Source organism: Pezoporus occidentalis, unplaced genomic scaffold (assembly GCF_034315485.1).
Source record: "Pezoporus occidentalis ecotype Australia unplaced genomic scaffold, CSIRO_AGI_Poc_V1 ctg25, whole genome shotgun sequence".
NCBI lineage: Eukaryota > Metazoa > Chordata > Aves > Psittaciformes > Psittacidae > Pezoporus > Pezoporus occidentalis.
The window spans coordinates 7,132,545-7,153,827 of NW_026914394.1; the positions used below are offsets into that span (position 1 = coordinate 7,132,545).

The 21,283-nt window shown below is 40.3% G+C and overlaps 1 protein-coding gene across 20 annotated transcripts in view; it reads left to right on the top strand.

Moving 5' to 3' along the window:
• The window catches only part of FGGY (FGGY carbohydrate kinase domain containing), a 448,818-nt gene that overhangs the window by 376,976 nt on the left and 50,559 nt on the right, over positions 1-21,283 (top strand). For all 20 annotated transcript variants that reach the window (XR_009965693.1, XR_009965694.1, XM_062623156.1 and 17 more), the window contains one exon: positions 2,544-2,647. Coding sequence is in view for 18 of the 20 variants with exons in the window: in XM_062623156.1 (XP_062479140.1) it covers positions 2,544-2,647 (104 nt within the window). In the remaining 2 variants the exon portion in view is untranslated. The remainder of the gene's footprint in view (positions 1-2,543; positions 2,648-21,283) is intronic.

Here is a 21,283-nt window from a genome sequence, read left to right on the forward strand (position 1 = left end):
TGTAAAACTTTTGTTTGAAAAGGTGCTGATGTATGTTTTAGTGCTTGCTCTTCTGTGAACTGTAGTGAAATATTGAGGGTTACAATTTGCTTGAAGGATATGACTTGCTTATTAGTGAGCATTAGATTAGTCTGTGGGACAACAGCATCCAGTGGGTGTCATTATTCTTATTCTGGAACACATTCTGCTGGTTGTTTAAAAATAGTCTGTAATGGCAGAGTAATGACAAGGGCTCTCTCTTATCCTGCAGGCTAAACCAAATGACATGATGGATGTCTTGTTTTCATTGTTAATAACTTTTAATGCACTGTTCAGATCTGCTTTTGGCTGGATAGAAAGTGTGTTTTTGCTGGACAGGTTACTTAAGTTTATGAAGGTTTCAAAGTTTTGAGTAAATTAAGGTAAAGAATTACTTAATATGCATGTCTGTGGAGGTCATCTATGACTCCTGAATCAGTCCATCTGACACCTATTATGGAAAAGCTGGGTAGTTGCGTCTCACATTTTGACCTACTGTACCGATTTATAAGAGCCTACAGATACAAATGCAAGTATGGAAGGGCAGTCATTTGGGACTGGCCTCATAAAAATCATGTTTACATTGCACCTTTTAAAAAGACATCAGCATTGTTTCAGCAGAAGTAGATTTATTGCACAGTATCTAAAATACTTTGTGGAAGAGATCCAAAAGGACACATGCTAAGCATCACATGCTTTCCTACAATCTCTCCTACACTTTGTCTGCTATACACACTTCTTGTTCTCAGTCTCTCTTGAGAATCTTCAGGATATTTTTAAGTCTGCCTCAGAGTATGAAAAATGCCAACTGAGTTAAAGGTGGAAGTGACTTATAACAGCACTGGTATTATATAAGCTTTCATTGTTATGGGAATGTTCCAGACTTATTTAATGCCTCAATTTAATTAATCTCAAGTAGGAAGACCCCAGCAACTCAACTGTAAGCCCTAGTAAAGCCACTGATCTCAAAAAGGCCCTGCATGCCTGTTTTGCAGAATGCATGTTTTCTTACTGATTAAAAAATATCTAAACATGAAGCTCTTCAGTTCTGTATTGTTTATGAGAATACATTTGCAACATATGCTGCCAATTCAGTTGAATAGATTTGTTCCCTCTGAAGTGTGAACATTATTTTTAACTCCTTTAAGAAATTGTAATAGTGTTGCCTAGTACAGAAAATTGCTTTTAAACAGCCCTGTCCAAAATTCTTAATATGAACACATGCATGTCTCTGAGCAGCAAAAATTAAAGCATTAGAGGTAGAAGGCATACTTTTAGCTTTCCTTACAAATAAACTCTATGACAGCTGTGCTAGTACGTAGTTACAAGCCAGCTAGGACAAAGGACAGATTTTTGAAGACCGTAAAGCTTTAGCCTTTAATTTTCTGATTATTTAGTTAACTTCCAACCATGATGGAATTGCCATAATAACCATGGCAATCATGTAAGACAAGCCCCAGCAGACCAATTTGATAGCAGAATCTTGCAATGGTGACTTAAGCAAGAAAGTGTTCATGAAATGTAGCATACTAACCAGCAGTAACACTTGGCATCTTTTGTGATGTCCGGCAAATGCTTTCATTTCTACTACAGTGAGGAGGAAGATGTTTTTAGGAGGACTGGCAAACTGGTCACCAGATTTCTCGTTGCAGATGCAGTGTGCAGTCTGGTGACCAGTTTGACAGTTGAAAAGTAATACTCAAGAGAAACAAAAGACAAACAACAGAATATTACTTGTTGGGCTGCTGGATTTTGCTGGGTGCAGCACAACGTGATGCAAGAATGCAGCCTAGCAGAGGAGAAAGAGAGGGCAGGATTTCCACTTCAGCCTGCCCTTAAGTGAGTTAAGCAGGCTGTGATGCGTACTGAAGCCTGGCTGTAGGTTTGCCCCATTCTGTAAGCAAGCTCCTGGCTCCTCTCTGGCATCTCCTGGGTATGTGCTTCTGCTGCAGGCTGAGTGCTTGCTGAGTTTGTTCTCTGTCCTGTCCTGCACGCAGAAGCTCCTCAGAGCCAAGCACAGGTCTCTAAGGGAAGGAGTAATATTCCTTTAGATGGTTCTGTCTGACAGGGATACAACAGCAGCAGCAGTCAAGACAACAAAACTGGCAGCCTTCCAGTCTCCTGCCAACTTAGCCCTCATCCCCTGACATAACACATCATGCAGTATATGCGTTATAAACTGTGAACAAATAAAGATATCTGCAGCCTACCAAACTGCCTTTCAAAACTGCCTTTTATTCTGCAAGCTAGTGTACTACCAAAGAGAATAAAGATTAGATTGTAGTCAAAATAACATTCAAAAATTATGGTGATAAACATGAGCATCAGAGGAATCATCTTGTATCTGAAATAAAAATACATTTCAATCTGAATTCATAAAATAACTTTGCTTCTTGACCAAGTAGGTGCTGTTGATTTGTAGCAGTGGTGTGAGATACGCGGCAGTTACTTGTGTGTGGAAAAAGCTGTTTTGTGAGGGTTGGCTTGCTCTTCTCTTAAATAGATTTCAAATTTTATTTTAATAGGAGTAATTGGAGCAGATGTGAAAGGACATAACCTGCCATGTGAGAACCAGCCAATTACATCCCGAGTTGCTATGATCTGTGGAACATCTTCATGCCACATGGGGGTAGGTTGTATGCATAGCCCTAATTTGTGCGGAATATGCTAGCTAATGTTTTCGAAGGGAAAAATGACCTTTGTCCTTCTCACCCTTATCCTTTTCCTTGATTTTTTTTTTTTCTGGTAACTCTATCTTTACCTTTGGATATTAATTATATATTACCATGCATTTGCTATTAAGCAAGAACTTTAATAGTAGTAGAAATCAATACTGAAAAATGACATGGAAAGTAAAAACCACGATGCTGGAGTGGCTTAAAGAGCAGCCTGAAATCTGAGCCAAAGACTCTGAGCCTGAGTTATCTGTCACAAGCCTGTCACCAGTGTGCTACAGAATAGTGTCTTTGGAGAAGGAGTGCATGTCTTCAGTCACAGCCCTTCTCCCCCACCTCTTCACTTAATCAGTGTAAATCCTTCTACCTCTGAAAGTTGCCGTGATGTATAGAATTATGATACGTATCATGACTAAAAAGAAAGAAAAAGCCCAAAAAGCCATTTTCACTTTGCTAATTTTTCTCGGTAAATTAATACAAAAGCTTTTCCTGAGATTGCAATTCAAATTTAGTGTCTGCTTTTGAAATTTATACCTTTTTAAAATGTATGAGTCTAAAAGCATTCCCTTTAGATAAGTACCCTTTTCTGCTGCATTTTTTGTTTAAAACTCATTTTGGTCTTAAATTTAGACTGATTATAGCTTGCATTTTTCCAAAATTAGCAAATGGCAATGGGAGTACTGGAGGTGTTAGAGAGGACTAACATGCTTCATGGAGAGAGCTCCAGTGCAGAAAAATAAAGGAAGCTGATAATAAAATGTCAGACTTAACAGTAAGTTAAGTTGTCTTTGTAGTACAGCATGAAAATGTGGTGATTTTGAGCATGAATAAATGGTGATCTTGTCACACAGACTGTAGTTCAACAAAGCATTTTAGCATATGATTGAATTTAAAGATGTGAATAATCCCACTGTTGTGAAGCAAAGCATTGGAAAAAAAAAAAAAAGCTTAACTGGAGTATATTTGGATTCCTTCCTAAACAAGAGTTTCAAACCTCAAACTCCACGCTCTTAGCTTATTCTGTCTCTGAAAAATTACATGGGTACCTCTTGGTCTACCACAGGGCAGGTAGGGCACCCTGCACATACCAGCTCTGGGGGAAGAAGTCCCCCTTCGAGCCTGCCACTACTTTTATTATTTCCAGGTTTTTTGATGGAGGTTTCTGCCCTCTCTGTGTGAACCCTTCCTAACCTATATTTCATTTACTTGAGTTAGTTTAAATTCTTAAACTGAGTTAGGTAATAGACACATAACACTTGCCTGAAATGAGCTGAGGAGCTCGCAGTTTCCCCCAAAGGTAAGGGCAGTGTTGAGCAGCTGGAAATGGGCCAGCTGGCTCTAACTTACTCCTTTAGTATAACTAGCCCTGGAGGAGGAGATGTGTGTGGTTATTTGTTCATTTTTAATACATGTATATTGGTAAGTTCCAGCGTAGACCCAGGTCACAACTATACTTTGTTTTGCTTCACAAACTAGAGCATGACTTATCAGTATAAACACTTTCACAGCACTTTTTGCATGTGTGCTCTATAACCATGAGAGATGTGGCCCCATTAAACCTGCTAATGTAACAAAAGTGACCCGACAAAGTCCATGTTGATGTTAATCAATGTTCTGTTGTCATTAAACCAACCCCAAATACACATACACAGACTGCACACCATAGACAAGGCAGAACCTTTTAAGGCTCCTAGTCACTTTAAGCAAGCTTTGGTATAGATGCTTGTGCAGTTTTAGGCTAGATTTAACTAGATCTGTATTTAAATGTAACTACTCAGCATTTTATAACCATTTCCTTAGCTGCTTTGCTTCTCTCATCTGCAGAGAAGTCTAACAATCTCTAGGCAGCAGACAATAAGCAAATTCTAAACTTCTCTGGATTTAATCTGTGAAAGGACTTTGCTTTACTGTTCTTTTATCTATTACCTGCATAGACTGCATAAAGTAAATGTCGAGCACACAGAGCAGTTGTATTTATGTTTTAATGAGACCTCTATGCAGCTGCATTTGGCTGAAATTAGCTGTTCCTTTTTTTAATTAGGGCTATAAAATGAAAGTATATTATACTTGTGTTTTGATAGAAATATATATTTTCTCTCTCCCTGTGCACCAAGGGACCCTCAGGGCTACAGAGATTAATCATCGAGTTTAATTTAATGCAGTGGGAGAGAGACCTGTGTGGTCAGGCGGGCATTAAAAAGTGCCTTTGATCTGCCTCAGGTGCACTGAGCCCCAGTGAGCCAGCAACAATAATACCTTTGTGAGATGATCAGAGACGAGAGAGGGAGAAAATGGCCTGTGTGGAAACTCAAGGCCGTCCTTTGTTGTGGTTCTGGCAAACGAAAGAGCCAACTGTCAGGAGAAATTCAGAAAACAGAAAGCAGGGTGAAAGTATGGTTGGATTTCTTTCAAGGGCTCGTAACAGGAAACTGTTCAAAATCATCTGCTATGCCTTGCTTTCCCTCCTCCCCCTCCTGTTCTGGAGAGGGCAGGGGTACTACTGCTGGTGTATGTGTGTTGGTACAGTATTTCCATTCTCTACACCAAATACTTCATGAGTCACAGGAGCAGGTATTGCTTGAACACAGCATTTACTTGAAGAGAAACTGCACCATGACCCAGTTTTTCATTACCTCAAGGACTCTAGAGATCTTGAACAAAAGACTTTGCTAATCATGTCTTTGATATTTTAGAAAGTACTAATGTGGGACCTAATTTTACTCATGGCTATAATAGTTTAATTTGTGGTAGAACTACCATTTTTAAGTGAGGATATGCTTTTGGAATTAACCACTGGCAGTTTGGGGTAATCAGACACACACAAAGCATTTTGTGTTTCTGTTGAGATACTTGAATAGCTCATGAAAGAAGCAAGAAGCAGACTGTAATTAGGTTACTGATCCAAGTCCAGGTCTGAGCTGGTTGTTGCAGAAAGTCACTGCCACCTCAGGGCTCATCCATTATCCATGAGCAAAAAGGAAAGAAAAGATGGTTTTCTGAATATTTTTGGACAGTTATTCATTTTACATGATTCTCTGCTGCCTCCTTTGCCCTAGAAAAGTCATCGGCAGAATCTGCATTTGCCGTGGCAAATAACCTGTCCTTTTACGTGTCAAGGGTTGTCTCTCAGTTTAGGGCTGGGATTCATTGGCTGCAGGTTTGATCTCTCTCTGCAGCATAGGTATTCCTTTCAAGTGATGGATACTCAGTGGCTGACTTTCCTGAGTGGGCTGCTGCATGTCACTATGCTTTGCAGACAGGGCCTCTAAGCTCCAGCACCCACATTCAGTTTTGGAACTTTTAGGAGACTTTCCTTGTGTAGCCATGGAGACTACACAAAATGTGTGAGCAGTTTTTCACAGTAAAATAGCAGCAGGTTTGAAGCATTGAAATAAGAGCTTGCATGTTGTTCCTAGCTGGTAGTTTGCATGGGTCTAACAGACGTGCTCTAACTTCTGGGAATAAGGTAATTGGTTTCACTAAAAGCCCGACTTCCTGTCAATATCTTATGGGGTTTATGGGATATTTAAAAGGTTTCAAAAATCCTTTCTTTTCTCCTGAAACCTTTATGTGATTTAGGAGATGTAGGTAGATATCTGCCTTATTTTGTCCCAGTCCTGAACACAAGCATGCTTGCCCTTTTGCAGATGTGTAAAACCACCAAGAATTGAGTTTACTCTTGGGTGCCAGTTAGCAATCAACAAAAAAGTAATATGAGGAAGCAGTGTGGCAGGGGAGTTGGACACAGACGTTTCCTAGTGTTCTTTGGAGCAAGTGATCTAGCAGTACTGCTGCTGCTTTCTGGTTTTAAACTGAAAGAGGGTAGATACAGACTAGCTTATAAATATATATATAAGGAAGATGTTTTACAATGAGGGTGCTGAGGCGCTGGGACAGCATGCCCTGAGGAGCTGTGGCTGCCTCATCCCTGGCAGTGTTAGGTTGGATGGGGCTTGGAGCAACCTGGTCTAGTGGAAGGTGACAGTGGGTTGGAACTGGATGAGCTTTCCAGGTCCCTTCCAACCCAAATCATTCTGTGATTCTATGATTCTGTTGTATAGAACATGGGAGATCTTAGTATATGGGAAATCTTATAGTATGGGAAATATTGCAGTTTCCCCTACCTGATACCAGCATAGCACTCCTCTTGTGGGCACCAAATTCACAAAATAAAACATCCTTTTTTCCTCAAAGTAAAAGAATCTACAGGTCAGAGGAAACTTACCTGACACTGAACAAACTGGGACCAGACAGGGACTGGTTTTTAGTAGCCAGAGATTATGGAAGGAATTTGCAGAATTAAAATGGTGATATAAATGATAGATCTGTAATGGGAACAGTGAGGGTGCTGAGGGTTATGGAGTCACTAGGAGGGCAGAGTGGCTCTTGCCCCAGACTGGGACTTCTATGGAAGACAAGGAGCGATGTGCAAGTAGAGCTGCAAGGTTCAGAAATACTGAAGCCCATTGTGAGAGGGAGAAGGGATCTTGGGGAACACCCATCTTCTCTTTTCTTGTCTGCAGTATGGGACCAGGCTAATCTTGTATGTGTACAGGATATCTGCTATTTATGCACATTGAATAAGGTAGGAGAGATCCACATAAATTAACCTTGTTGATAAAACACATATAAACTCTCATTTCTGCCTCTTTTGTTGTGAATTAGGCTCAGAGATAAGTGTTGTGCTTTGCACTTGTCCCAGAACAGTTGTTCTGTTATCTAAATATTTGTCATTCTTGCTCTAACACCTTTTTGGATTCACAGCTGAAGGAAGTAGCCAGAGCAGCTTCTAATGGGAACACTGCCTGGCCTGATTTCAGCTTACTGAGGCAGAGGGGGTCTGAATTTGGTGGCATTTTGAGTCCCAAATATACAGGGTTTGTGTTCCCTCCTATGCATGTTTAGGGATGTGTCTGTGTTCTTCTTCAGTCATTCCTTCTTCTTTATCAGCTCTCTATTCCAAACTTAATTTTTGAGGGGATTGTCAAGGAATCTTTTCAGGTTTAGGTGGAGATTCTCTTTTGCATCTGTTTTGTTACTTCTGTGACTCCTGTCATTGTGAACTGCCTCACCTGGCTTGGCGCACAATTCCTTTTTCCCTGGGTGATGATGTGTATGTGGTTTGAAGCTTGTAATTTAGGAATTTTTTTTAATTGGAGAGGCACAAGTAGTTTATCTTCTATTTTTCCTTCAGATTTACTACGTGATCTAAAAGACCGCTTAAGCAACTACATGAACAGCAAAATAAGCTGATAATTTTGCTGTCCCAGTGTTTACTATGGATTATTTCAGGAAGAATATCCTATGCTCTCTTTTATCAAGCCTGCCTAGTCTTTGCCTGTTTTCTGCTAAAGAACTTCAGCCCAATTTGCTTATTCTAAATTTGTTCATTTGATTCTCGTGATGACTGGCAAACACAATAGAGCTTCTTTGCTCCACAATATCCGCCCAAGCTGCCAGCTTTGTTCACACAAATAGAGTGTAAAGCACGTTTCCACCCCCAAAAGCATGCACAGTACGTGTCCTTTGCAGTACATCCTGGAGTGGAGACTGCAGAGACATGCTGGCTCAAAGTGTTCTCATAGCCTGATCTCTGTAATCTCGGTGGGAGCCAGACCAGCAAGTGGATTCAGTATATTTTGGCTCTGATACGAGAGTCTCCTCTTCAGAACATGCCACGTTGTTAAAGCAGCAGCCTTCTGAAGTAATTACTGCACAGGGACTTCTCAGCTGCTTAAAATCATCTGTGATGAGGGGAAAGCTCGCAGGGACAAAATAGGCTGGTACTTGCTTTGCCAGCTATATTTAATCTAGTGGGATGGCACTAAGCAGTGTGTTTTGGAGTGAGTCGGAGGGCTGCGTGCAGCACTCCAGCCTCGCACTCTTCACTTGCTGCCGCACATGCAGCCCTGACATGAAACGTGCAGTCTCCGAGGGGACAGGGCTAGAAGCCCAGGGCAGTGCATCCCAGTGCCAACTGGCTGTGACCCAGGGTTTAGCAAAGGCAGCAATTTGTCCTTCTCCTGACCAGGGGAAAGGGGCTGGGCTTGGGAGGGTCAGGCGAGCAAGAAGGGGAGGAGGGGGAAGAAACCAAAAGCAAACCTGTTAAAGCTAGGGCAGCCTAGATGAGTTTTTGAAATGACCTGTATGAGCTTTATGAAAGTGATAAGTCCTCTTGCTTTCTTAATATTCTTCTCTTAAGGCCAGTTCTGCACGAGTCACAGAGCTAGTGTCTTTCAAACGGGAGAAATAAATTAGGAACCTCTCTCCCTTGCTCTGTCCTCATTCAGTTCAGTTCTGCTGGTTTATATATAATGCATTTGGCAGCAGTCACGGTGCTGACTTCCCAGCTAATGAAGATGTTTTACATTCAGGGAGGGCTGCATGAAATGAAAACCACATTGACTTCATGACTGTTGTTGCAGGTTGCCTGTCCTCAGTGTACACAGATTCAGCCTTCTCAGGAAAAGGTCACAGAGCCTATTTAGGTGCCTTTTCAGCCTGTGGCCTTAGAAGAGTTATATATCCATAAAACTGCTGCCTTCTACTTGTCCCTCAAAGAAGTCCTCCACACCCTTTCTTAATGAGACTGACTCGTTCAATGTTCTAGCATCATTTGGTTTGAAAAAGAAACAAACAAAACTGTACCATCCCCTTTGCTGGCATTAATTTGACACTCTATGCTTTCCATGCTTTGTTTTGTTTTTAAAAGGCAAGAAGTAAAATATTTCTGCTAGCAGGGTATATAAAAAAATGTTGCTTTTCTGACCTCCTTATTATATTAATAAAAACTAGGAAGACTTTAGTAGTGGTGGGGGATCATGTGCAGGCAGCCTCCAAAACCCAAAGCACTTACTTGCAGAACTAGTAAACCACAAAGCTTAAGATCTTGCAATGTAAATAGGAAGTCAGAGAGTTTACTTTAGAGCCAGCAGTGGTGAGTCTGTATAATGTTTATTTCTGCTTGCCTCCCAGCCTTTCCTAAAGCTTGGCAGAGATGAAAGGGAGGCTTGCGCAGTAAAGGAGTTACTAAAAGGTTTTGTTATGAGCAAGATTCCTTTGTTCCTGGCCTGACATAATTCAAAGCTCAGGTGTATGCCTCGGTGACTGGGAGAATGGGACATTCCTGTTTAGTGTGTGCCTGTCGGAGATGTTCAGGTTTTGCACCCCATTGCTTTGCTGATAATCAGCCTGTTCCGGGGAATGTAGCTGAAAGCAGTGCAATCGCTGTTGTATCTAAACTGGATAACGCTTAGTAATATTTCCTTCCCCTTTGTGAACAGATCATTTGGGTTCAACGACTCAAAGAATAGATGAGGGCAGAGTGAATGTTCTGAAAAATATCCTGCTTGGAGACTGTCTGAAGGCAGATGTTCTAGAGACATCTCACTGACATCAGTGAAAACACTTGCTATGAGAATTCCAACAGTCCTGGTGCTTTCCATACTGGGGTTAACTGTCAGCTACCCTGTGTGACACAAAGTTGTGTATTAGGGTGTTGGATTTATAACACAAACCCTTTCTGCTCTGTCTTCTCTTTGGTGGTCTTGGGGAATGAATGGGTTCTCATAGGAACTGTTATTCTAGTTCTGTTGGGTGGGAGTCTGAGGCGCTGCATAGTTTAATAGGGTTTTAATTGTTATGTCTTTACTTTTACAAACTGCTCCTATCCAGTGCTTTGGGAGTGGATGACATATGAGCTGGAAATTTTGCCTTTTATGTTGTGAAGTTCTTCCACGCTCTGAAAAGACAGAATTACACACTGCAGACAATAGCATATTGCACTGTATGATAAACAGTGTGTAAACCAGAGATCTGTTTTCTTCCTTCCTTAGGTTTTCTGTTCTTTCTGATGTAAGCACAATAGATGTAAAGGCTTATGTTGGGCCTCTTCCAGGTCTGACTGCTAATAGGGCTCCTGTCCTGTTCCTTACGCCTTCCCCACATTTTGCCTTAGAAAGAGGGAGTAACAGAGACAGAGCTTCTTATGTCCTAATGTTGCCACTAGTTAGATTTATCTGGTCTGGCTGCTGGAAATACCAGGCTGCATAATCTGAGCCTCTCTACTTCAAGCAGTGTGCCACCGAAGGCTACCTGTTAGTAGATCTAGCTCTAGAAGCTAGCACCTTGCACCTTTATTTCCTAACTATAACAGTTATTGCTTTGAATAGGGTTTGGAGGATTTTGTTTCTTCTGTTGTAGGAAGCAGGTTGTATTTTGGATTCTGTAGCTGAAATGATAAATGAAAAATGCTGAATTTGACTTCTTTCCTTGATGTTCAGATAGCACAGCATCACTCCATTGTAAGGGACAAGATAAAGAATGTTAATATTGATTCATTATCTATCATTATTCTTGTTATTGCTCACAAAAGTCCATCAGGATCAGTGGCCCTTCATTGTACAGAAGACTTTTGTCTTTCCTTTTCTGTATTCTTCAAAGTGATGATATCAGATTTGACAGGTACAACACTCTCGTCAATGCTGCAATCTAACTGCTTCTGACTGCTCCTCTCTAGACCCAGAAGAATGTAGTAGCCTGAAGCCCACAGTCTTGAGCAAACCCAAGTGAATTCCTGGAGTGTTCTATTCTGAGGAGAGCTGGATGGGGGATTCTCTCATGTCACAAACGTATTTATGTGTAAAGAATGGCCTTTCTGGACCTCTTGTTTATCTTGGTTTTGTGAGTAGTCAAGCATTTATTAAACAGCCTGCTTATTCTGTGTGTTTAAATCTCATGGTGAATAAGAATGACTTCTTTATTGATTCTTATTTTCTTACAAGAACTGAACTGAGCTGTAAAAGAATAACTAAAATACAAATGAAATGATATATGATAAGGGATAACTTTGGTCATGAGTTAGGTTGTTTCTGGGTCCTGAAACAAGTAAACAGAGTTTTCAAGGGGATACAACAGTTGTATGAAAAGCAACTTCATAGTTTTCTGTTTAAAGAATTTTGAATTAGCCGTATTTACAATGAGTAATGTGGAATTTGGGGTCAAAATCCCAGGTTTTGTTCAGTGTTGCTGGTTTCCTGTAGGAACTTAGTTTACTTACGTGCAATATGAGCATGAAACTGAAGCTGTGCAGACAGAGATCTCTCCAATGAAAGGTGTGATAACAAGTGCTGGGGATTAAGGACTTTGGTCCACCAAGGTGGTATAGATGCAACAGTATTTCTAAGTATCCTTTTATTTTTCTTAACTGCCCCAGTTCCCCCAGTCAGAGGGAACTGTGTTTTCATCAGTATTTCAGCAGTAGGCTTTTTTTTTCCATTTCCAGTTTTATTCACCCCCTCATGAATCAGTAGTTTTTCATTTAAGCTTCTTGCTCCAGCAGTGGGTGGGGGAATCCTAGAGGGGGCAAGTTTTATTAGGGAGGAAGTAAATCTCTTCTCATATAACCATTCCGGAGCAAAATGACGAGAAGCATTCGCTGCTGCTTTTCTCCCACTGTCAGCTGGGAATCACAGTTTATGCTGAGTTCATTGTTTATAACTGTGGGTGAAGGCCTGAGGTCCTCTCTCAGTGTTTACTCTGTCCTTGGGAGTTTGTCTCAGTAAGTAAGGGCTGAATAAACACCAAGTAAGGTTCTCAGGATTTACCCATTTCGTTATTCAAGTGTTTAAAAATACATTTAAAATAGTGTGTGATAGCATATCCCATATAATGTAAATCTGCTCCCAGTAACTCAGGGCTATTGCAGAAGAAGATTTTTTTTCCCTGTAAGTGTGACATTACAGTTGGTAGTGGGCTTCACTGGTATAGAAGGAATGCTTACCTAAAGGTGAAAAAAGAAAACTCTAAAATGAACTGTATAATACATTAAATAAATAAAAAAGGCCATAAGGTACATGGGAAGGACATCCAGTGTAGATAAATACACCAGACGGTATTTGGAAAGATTTTGGTTTTCCTTGATACTTTCCATTAATTGCATTAAAACTGCAGGTTTCGAAGAGTAATTCTCCCCCATAAATAATAAGGTTAGGAATAATACCTGCATGAAAAAAACCCTCGAGCTTTCTGTTTAAATGCCACATTTGAGATTTGTTTCTCACCCTTGCCTTGAATTCCTGACACATCAGCTACTAAGCTTCAAGTTCTTCAGGACTGTCAATGTCTGATAGAATGAGTTGACTGAGTTGGGGTTATCAAGACTTGGACCACTCAGCATGTGTATTAGAGACAACTATGGAAATAGTTTTCAAGAGAAGACAAAGATCTTATGATACAGACTCCAGGAAAGGGTATGAGGCAGAACAACGTTTATCTTCCTATAATTCACATTTCTGACATCAGCTCTTTGGTAAAAGATCAGTGCTAGAAACCTCTTATGGAGCCCCTCTGTTCCTGTGCTGGTTTTTCTCAAGTATCATTTGGAGATGGAGTTGTTTTTGTATCTGGTGAGTGAGGTGCAGCATCCACCAGTATTTGTGTTCCATGTGCACAGTTCCTAACCTTTCAGGTAGGGATAAGGTGTCCCTAGTCTCTAAAATAAGACAATGCTGCAGGTGGTGTCAGAGGCATGTCTGTTTAGAAACCAGAACTGAAGTTGAAGGGCTAAAGGAGTCATTTTAAGACACTTAAAAAAGTCCAATGCTCTTGTACAAGTCTGACACTTATCTAGAAGTCATCGTTCACCTCAACTCACTGGAGGCTGGGGCGGCATTCTGGGGAAGAATTATTGTATGTTTAACCTGTTTCTAGCCTCTTCCCTAAGCCATCTGTTACTGGCCACTGTTAAGAAGAGGCTTGCGAGCTTTATGGATCTTTGGTTTGACTTTTTGATTCTATCTTTAAACATTGAGAAGAATTAGTTCATATTGTGATAAGCTTTCAGGAATGTAATTTACCATAGCAGCAAACTGTAGTGTTATAAAGTGCATATTTAAAATGGCCTGCAGTTAGTTGTCTCTGCTGGAAGATTTATACATAAACTGGCACTTTGTGACAGTGAGCATCTATCATCGGAAGAGAAGTAAAAATAAATGGGTGGTATAAATTGTTCTAACTCATTTGAGGCCCTATATCCCCAGTGAGCTATTGTTATGAGAGGCACAGAAGTAACTGCTGTGAGTCATGGAGCAGCATTGCTTTAGAAGGGTACATAATGGCATTTCAACAGAGGACACAAGTAGAAGCTATGGTGTAACCAGACAACCTTTCAGTCCATTTATCAAAGCACTTGTAGTTCCCATTTCAAGGAAGGCGACACAGTAAATATGAGCAAAAGAATAAAGTTTATCTGTATATCTGGATCCAGACATTTCACTAAATAAAACAACAAAATAAATCAATGCAGAACTGCTAGTGCTTAAGTGCTTAGTAAAGAGCTTGTGAATCCATCACAAATGTGGGCTGGTTTTTTTTTGTTGCTGTTTTGGATCCTGAAAACAATTTAACAGATTAAGGGTCTTTTTTTGCCAATTTATGTAAGAAACCTTGACCTTTGTAAACACAAAGAAAAGAGTGATATGCTACTGTGTTCCTGGTGTATACTTTCCCAAGCTGAAACATAAAATATGCTTAATGGATACTGATAAAAGGCAGAAGTAAATGTATGTGAACATTTGAGTCAAAATTCATCTAAAGGTTTTGCTTCAAATCTGAGCATGCAATCAGGGTCTCTGATAAGACATTTGAAGTTCTTGCATCTCTGATTTAGACAGATGGAAATGGTGGACATTGAATGAGCCTGGAATGATTACCTATGGATTCATTGTTATTTAACTTCTTCCAGAGCTGAAGCTCTCAAGTTGTCCCAGGCTTTGTTCCAAGTTTGCTTCCTGGAATTAACACAGGAGGTTAACCTCACACCAAAGGAATAAAAACTTACAGGGGTGCACATTTTCTGTTGAGGACAGCAGCGTTGTTTTTCTGTGTGTGGGGAGAGCAAAAACCCAGGCACAGTTCTAGAGGCTCCTTTTGTCATCTCCTGGAGATCTGTCTCATAGAAGACTCTTAATGACACAACTGTTAATCTGAAACTACTCACTAGACCTTCCTGGCATCTCCTTGTACTCATACAGAAGCTGTTTGATCCACTTGTTCCAGCCCCTCTCTGGGGTCATGGATACTTTGTTTGTGATATCTCTAATCCTCCTGACAACTCCTTGGTTATGGCATAGAGACAGATAGTGAGAAAAGGTTGTAGGCTGTCTCTTATGCTATTATCACTATGTACATGGAGGGACAGGCTCTATATGTTCAGTTAGAAGGTTTGTTTGGATGGAAAGGAGCTAGAAAGACAGTGCTGGTGTCCTTGTGGAAGTTCAGTGGCTCAGTACTGTGCGTTGGTTGGATTCCAGCATTATTTCTGAGCTGGAGCATCCACTCTAGTCTTGTTTTGTCCTAGTGAACAGAATTATGAATTGGGAAGGTTTAAAGCAGCCCTCAATGCAGTGAGTTGAACTCGACTTCCTCACAGTTGAGTTTCCTTGTCCTCATGAGGTAGGCAGTATACAGTGAAAATAAAATACATATTCATCCTATTTGATTTAGGCGGGCTTGAGGCGTTCTTCTTTCTCTTTGTCATTTTGCTAACATTTTTTTCCTTGCTGAAAAGGAGATTTATAAGAAGTGCATTTTTTGGCAGAGAAGCGATATTTTATTAACATTTCCCCATTTAAAATTAGATAATGATAAACAAAATGAAGGGGACTGGAGCAATTCCTGTATGAAGATAGGCTGAGAAAGTTGGGGCTGTTGAGCCTGGAGAAGAGAAGGCTGCGTGGAGACCTCATAGCAGCCTTCCAGTATCTGAAGGGGGCCTATAGGGATGCTGGGGAGGGACTCTTCATTAGGGACTGTAGTGATAGGACAAGGGGTAATGGGTTAAAACTTAAACAGGGGAAGTTTAGATTTGATATAAGGAGGAAATTCTTTCCTGTGAGGGTGGTGAGGCACTGGAATGGGTTGCCCAGGGAGGCTGTGAATGCTCCATCCCTGGCAGTGTTCAAGGCCGGGTTGGACAGAGCCTTGGGTGAGATGGTTTAGTGTGAGGTGTCCCTGCCCATGGCAGGGGGGTTGGAAGTGGATGATCTTAAGGTCCTTTCCAACCCTGACTATTTTGTGATTCTATGGTTCTGTGATTCTAAGAGCATTTTACTTCCAATACAATTTTCATTTTTTTCCTATTTTATATTCTGCTTTTGAATTTGGAGGTTTGAGTACAAAGTGAAGAAGTCAGAAGTTTGCAGTAGGAGATAGGAGAGGTAGGTACCAGTCTAGCACTGCATTTTCTCCTCAGGAAAATGGCAGGATTGTATAATGTGAAAAATAGTATTCCATCTAAAGCAGATCTCAGTTGTTCAGATATGCTGGTTAATATTTGAAGGCTGAAATCATTAGTATTAAGAAAAAAGAGAACTTCTAGATCTGTTTGTATGATCAAGTAATAAGAGCACAGTCAGATGAAGGAATTAACTGAGTAATCTATAGTGTGTGTTTGCACGATGTCAGCAACTCTGCACTAGCACTCTTGGCCCTGGTTTCCTGTGGAATGTGCGAGATCCCTGGGATCTGTCACACAATACACCACATAAAGATGATGAGTAGGGGTGGTTTTGCTGGGCAACTGACCTCCTAGTTTTGCCCATAATAATTTATTTGTGTGGCTGTACCCTAAGATATACTAATACCATACATACGTGGGCTGAAAACTGATGCTGCACATTGAAAAGAAGCGTCAAATACCCACAGGTCAGCTCAGATGAAGAGGCTGGAACTGGCTGCTATCTAAAAATGGGCCACTGTGTAGAGGGGTCTGATGTTAAGGTGTACAGTGAGTCAGTTAAGCCCCATAGCATCCATTGTTAGAAGGTTTTCTCAGAAATGCAACTTCAAACTGGCGTCTGATGGCAGACCTCCAGAAAAGCTGCTTATACAAGTGCAGCCTGTGACCTCTTGCCTTCCCTGCGCTTGGTGAGGGCCTCAGCTAGTGCGTTTTTAAAGGTACAATAAAATGCAGCTGAGTAAAACAGGGTGGTTTTCTTTTTGCTAAATTTGATTTTTTTGTTGTTGTTGTTGTCAGTTTTAGTCAACCTTCTAGTTGATGTCTTTAACTGTTAAGAACCAGGATCCTCTGGGTGAGGGGGTAAACCCCAAGCACTGTCTTACAGCTTCTTCTGGTGGATTAGTTGTAAAGCAGTAAATGTTTGAGTGCATGGTCACCCCCCTTGATGAGGAGCCTGTCTAGTAAAGTCCTGTCTGGTTCTCAGTTTTTGAAGCATGCCTAAGGAGATAGAGTGATGTTCTGAGAGACAAAGTGCGCGCGGCTGGAGCTGTCCTCAAGAGCTCTTTCCTACTTTTAGAAAATGAAGAACATGAATATGCAGAAGCAGACAGATTTCTGTCTTATTCTTCAGTATCTAAGAATCTGCTGTCCCTCATTTGAACAGGTGTCTCTCTTCAATGCGTGGACATTTGCTAATAGTCTTAATTATGGACACTAAAAAACTGGGGCCAAAGTATTTCCTAAGGGTAGGTACCTAAGTCCACATTTGGATACTTAAACAACTAGCTTCGTGTTCTAAGTTGCTGAGCCACAAAGCAATAGGAAATGCGTCTGGCTTTTTTGGAAATCAGAGTACTTATTTAAGTGTCTAAATACAAGTGTTAGCCTAGGTCTTCAGACAATAGAAATCAGCATATCTCCATAGAAGCTGATGGTTAATATGCTGGTTTGTGCAAGTTGAGGCTTTGGCTCCAAGGCTGGAAGCACTGATCCAGATGAATTTCTCTTTATACCATAAATATAAGTACAAGTTGAATAAGTAATATTATTGTCATTCAGCATATTCTTTCATTAGAATTCATTTAAAAAAAATTAAATACCTTTCCTTATTTAGCCTCAAATAAAAATCTCACAGTTAAAATGTTTAATAATCCCAGTGAAGTGTTCTTCTAATTGATCCTTGTTAGATATAAAGCCAGGTTGGGCAGTATATAGTCCCACTGCAGAACTCACCTGAAGTATTTTCAGAGATGAGGCAATCAGGTTGCCCTGGAAGTGTGGTTTGTTTACTGGGCATTAATCACACACCTTGTTTGGTCTCTGATTTGTGGACCAGTTAATGTTTTATGGCAAATTTAGAATATTAGAAATAGTTCCACATGTGTGTCATTCACATTTTGCTGCCCTTCTCATAAGGGTTGCTCTTTGGAATAAGAGGTAACAGTAGTCCCTAAGAATTCATATGGGTCTTCTAGTTTTAGGTTGTGTTGTATGTTTTGTCCAGAAAATAACTAAAGCAGGGTTTGAACTGGAAGATGAGCTCCGAATCATCATCAGAAATCCCAGATCCCAGTCTGCATTTTGATGCACGCTCTTTGTATGTTTCTCCTTCCGGTAATTTTGACTGACGGGAGTTATTGTGATTGGTTTGACTTTTGTCATACAAGTTTGTGATATTACCTAGTGCAAAATAAACAGCAAAATGAAAAAAGGCTTTCTATCAATATTGTCATACATCTCCTTTGTGGATCTGCTGGGCTTGAACCTTGCTGAGCTGCTGCACTGGAATGTGCTGGACCTGTGTTCTTAATGTTATTGTGTTGTGTAAATAAGCAATATCTTTGTCTTCTTTCTCCACCTCTCAATTCCATTTTCTGGGGGTAGACTCTCTTCTGAGACCCCTCAGGCCCTGAACTAAACAGGCACACATGCCTCTGCCAGAGCTCCCATCCTGCGAGCAGTCACCCTTTGCACTTGCCTCCCATGAGACTGAAGGCAGTGAGGGGCCATGGATGGCACAAACCCCTGTCTTTGCTACAAGCAACACAAAAGAAACCAACTTGGGCAAAACAGTTCTGAATCATGGAATCATATAATAGTTAGGGTTGGAAAGGACTTTACGATCATCTAGTTCCAGCCCTCCTGACATAGGCAGGGACACCAAACAGTAAACCATGTTGTACGTGTTTCTGTTTCAACTTTCCCTCCATGGGCCACTCTCTGGCCATAAGTTTATGCTTTTGACAGTGCCCAACAGCCTTTGATTCTCTTGCATGATGGTGTTTTCCTGTTTGGATTGTATCTGCCTTTCTGTCTCTTTCAACCTTGGCTGGCTCCAGAGTCAAAAATCTTATCTTGCAGTATCTTATACTGTATAAATATCACCTGATGTCTTTAAATACTGTTCGTTGTTGTTGCACAGCCTCCATAAACATAGTAGGACAATTTTGTTTTGCTTTTATACTATTGCCATTCTCAAATAAATGGGAGTCTCTAAGGCTTAGTAAGTTACCAGAGTTCTGGGTTTGGCAAACCTGTAACAGCCTTGGCAACAGATGATGGAGTGCATATTCTGCAAGGCATTTATAAAAGGGATTTCATCACATAAGCCAGAATTCTTCAACTGTCTATAATGAGATTACCAAAATAATCTGTGGACGGATTTGCTGAAGCAAAATCCTGAAGTCCGCATTCTGTATGTACATTGTTGTCCCTCAAGTAAGTTCCATGTTTCCAGTGGGATAAAGTTAGCTGTGTGCAAAAATTCTTGTGGCCTAGTCTTAATATCGTTACAGAGCAACTCTGTCACTGAGGATGGCCCAAGAGGTGCCAACCTGTCACATGGAAGAGCTTGCCACCACAAGCTATGCAGCTACATAGCAAACTGATGACAGCCAGGGGACATAAGCTTAAAATATAATCAAATCAATGACTGGCAGGTTATGAGCTATAGGAGTTGGAATATTAATAAATTTTAATTCCCTTTTGTGCTCTGAAGCTACTTCTTGTGTTCCAAGACCTTATTTTCTTCAATATATTTTACATCAGGCTAAAGCTTGAATGCTGTTACGTGTTTAATATGTAATTACTGCTAAGGATAAATACATTTAAAGAAGTTGACTGTACTCACCATAGGTTTAACCTAGAGAACTGTCCCCAAAGTTAAGGGGAAGCTTAATTTTCAGTCCATTTAGTGCTTGAGAAATAATACCAGGTGGCTGTTTTAGAGTAGACATCAGTTCACTGCAAATACAATTGCATGCCCCAACTCCACCCAGAATATATATATGCCACCAGAAAGTGCTGTTATTAAATCACACGCTCAGTAGCTATTACTGTGACCTAAGTTTGAACCAGAAACCTAGAAATGAAACTTTCTTGGGTTTCCCTTTGAATTCTCCCCTTCTTCTATGAATCTCTTTCATTCTTTGTCAGAGTGTTGTGGTCAAATAGCTATATAAGACCCATCTGTCAGCAGAAGCAAAATGATACAGTTTTCTTTAATACAGGATTTTATGCATCAATGTAAAACCTCTGCATGGAATGACTATTGGTATTCTCAATCCACACTCAGAAACTTTGGAAGTTAAAAGTCAGTGGAGAACTTAATGAAAGTATTTGACTTGTCAGTGATCAAAGTTCAGAACTGTAAAGAGCATTTATTAGTTGGTGACTGATACAATGCTTTCCCTTGTGTTTTTTTTCCCTGCTTTCCATTAATATCTTAGATCTTTTTTCATACCTGCCTTAGCGTAACAAAAGCAGCTGTTATTCTAAAGTTCTGGCTATAGAAGCCGATAAGTGAAGTGATTTTCAAACAAATTTTCTGGCCTATCTTCTCATTAGCAAATGGTTACTCTGAAAAGGTTGTGACAGTACAATGAAGGCTTAATTTTCCTTTGATGTAAGTCGATGTAAGTCAAGAATAGTTCACATTAATTTGTTTCTTGTTTTTCTCTCTCTAGTGCATACTGCAAGTAAATAGAGAATCTGATATTGATACTAGAATGCTGTTAATATGAGAGGCCCAATATCCAGAAGCAGAAATGAAAATGGAAGAAGATGGGTTATATAGCAGTATACCTTAAGACTTTAATATATATTAAATATAGATATTTTTCAGGTAATAGCTAAATTCTCCAATAGTGTTCTATGGAATTTATGTGAGCCTGTATCAGCAACAAATCAGCTAAAGAAGCAAGTTCTGCTTCCATAAAACTGCTTTTGCTGGTGTGGTGTGTTTTACTTTATCTTGTCTCTGGTTGCTGTAACATTTACATAAACCTGAGGAGGAAACACAAGCATGTGCCTTATGGCTAGTTTAGCAAAACAAAGCTAAGTAAAATAAATCTTGCATTGCAACTTGCTCATCTGATAGGATGGCAGAATGCCTACGTGATGCTCCTCTGTGTTCTGTTCCTCTCCTTGTACCAAATGACAGGCCTTAAAACTGAACTTAGTTGCGATTAAAGGCACTGGCTCCTCTGATTCACTCACATGAGCTGTAAGTTAACCTCTGAGTGGTAAGTAGTGCTTTTTTCCACGTAGCCTTTTACAAGAGAGGTTAATTTTTTTCCATGTTTTTGTTTTAGAGGGAAAGGCAAGCGGGAAGGACTAGACTAAATGAAATACATGACAGATCTCACATATTAGTGCCATTTAAGCAGGTCCTTTCATACTTTAGCTTAGTTCTACGTAGCATTATATATTTTGAAGATGTTTTTTCATTTCTGTGGGCTGCCAGATGGACTGCTGATACCTTCTGATTTTAGATAATTTGACATTGATTTTCCTAGCACACGTCAGGGTTGAAATCTGGTCTGTAACTCATCCAAATGATCTATTCATAACA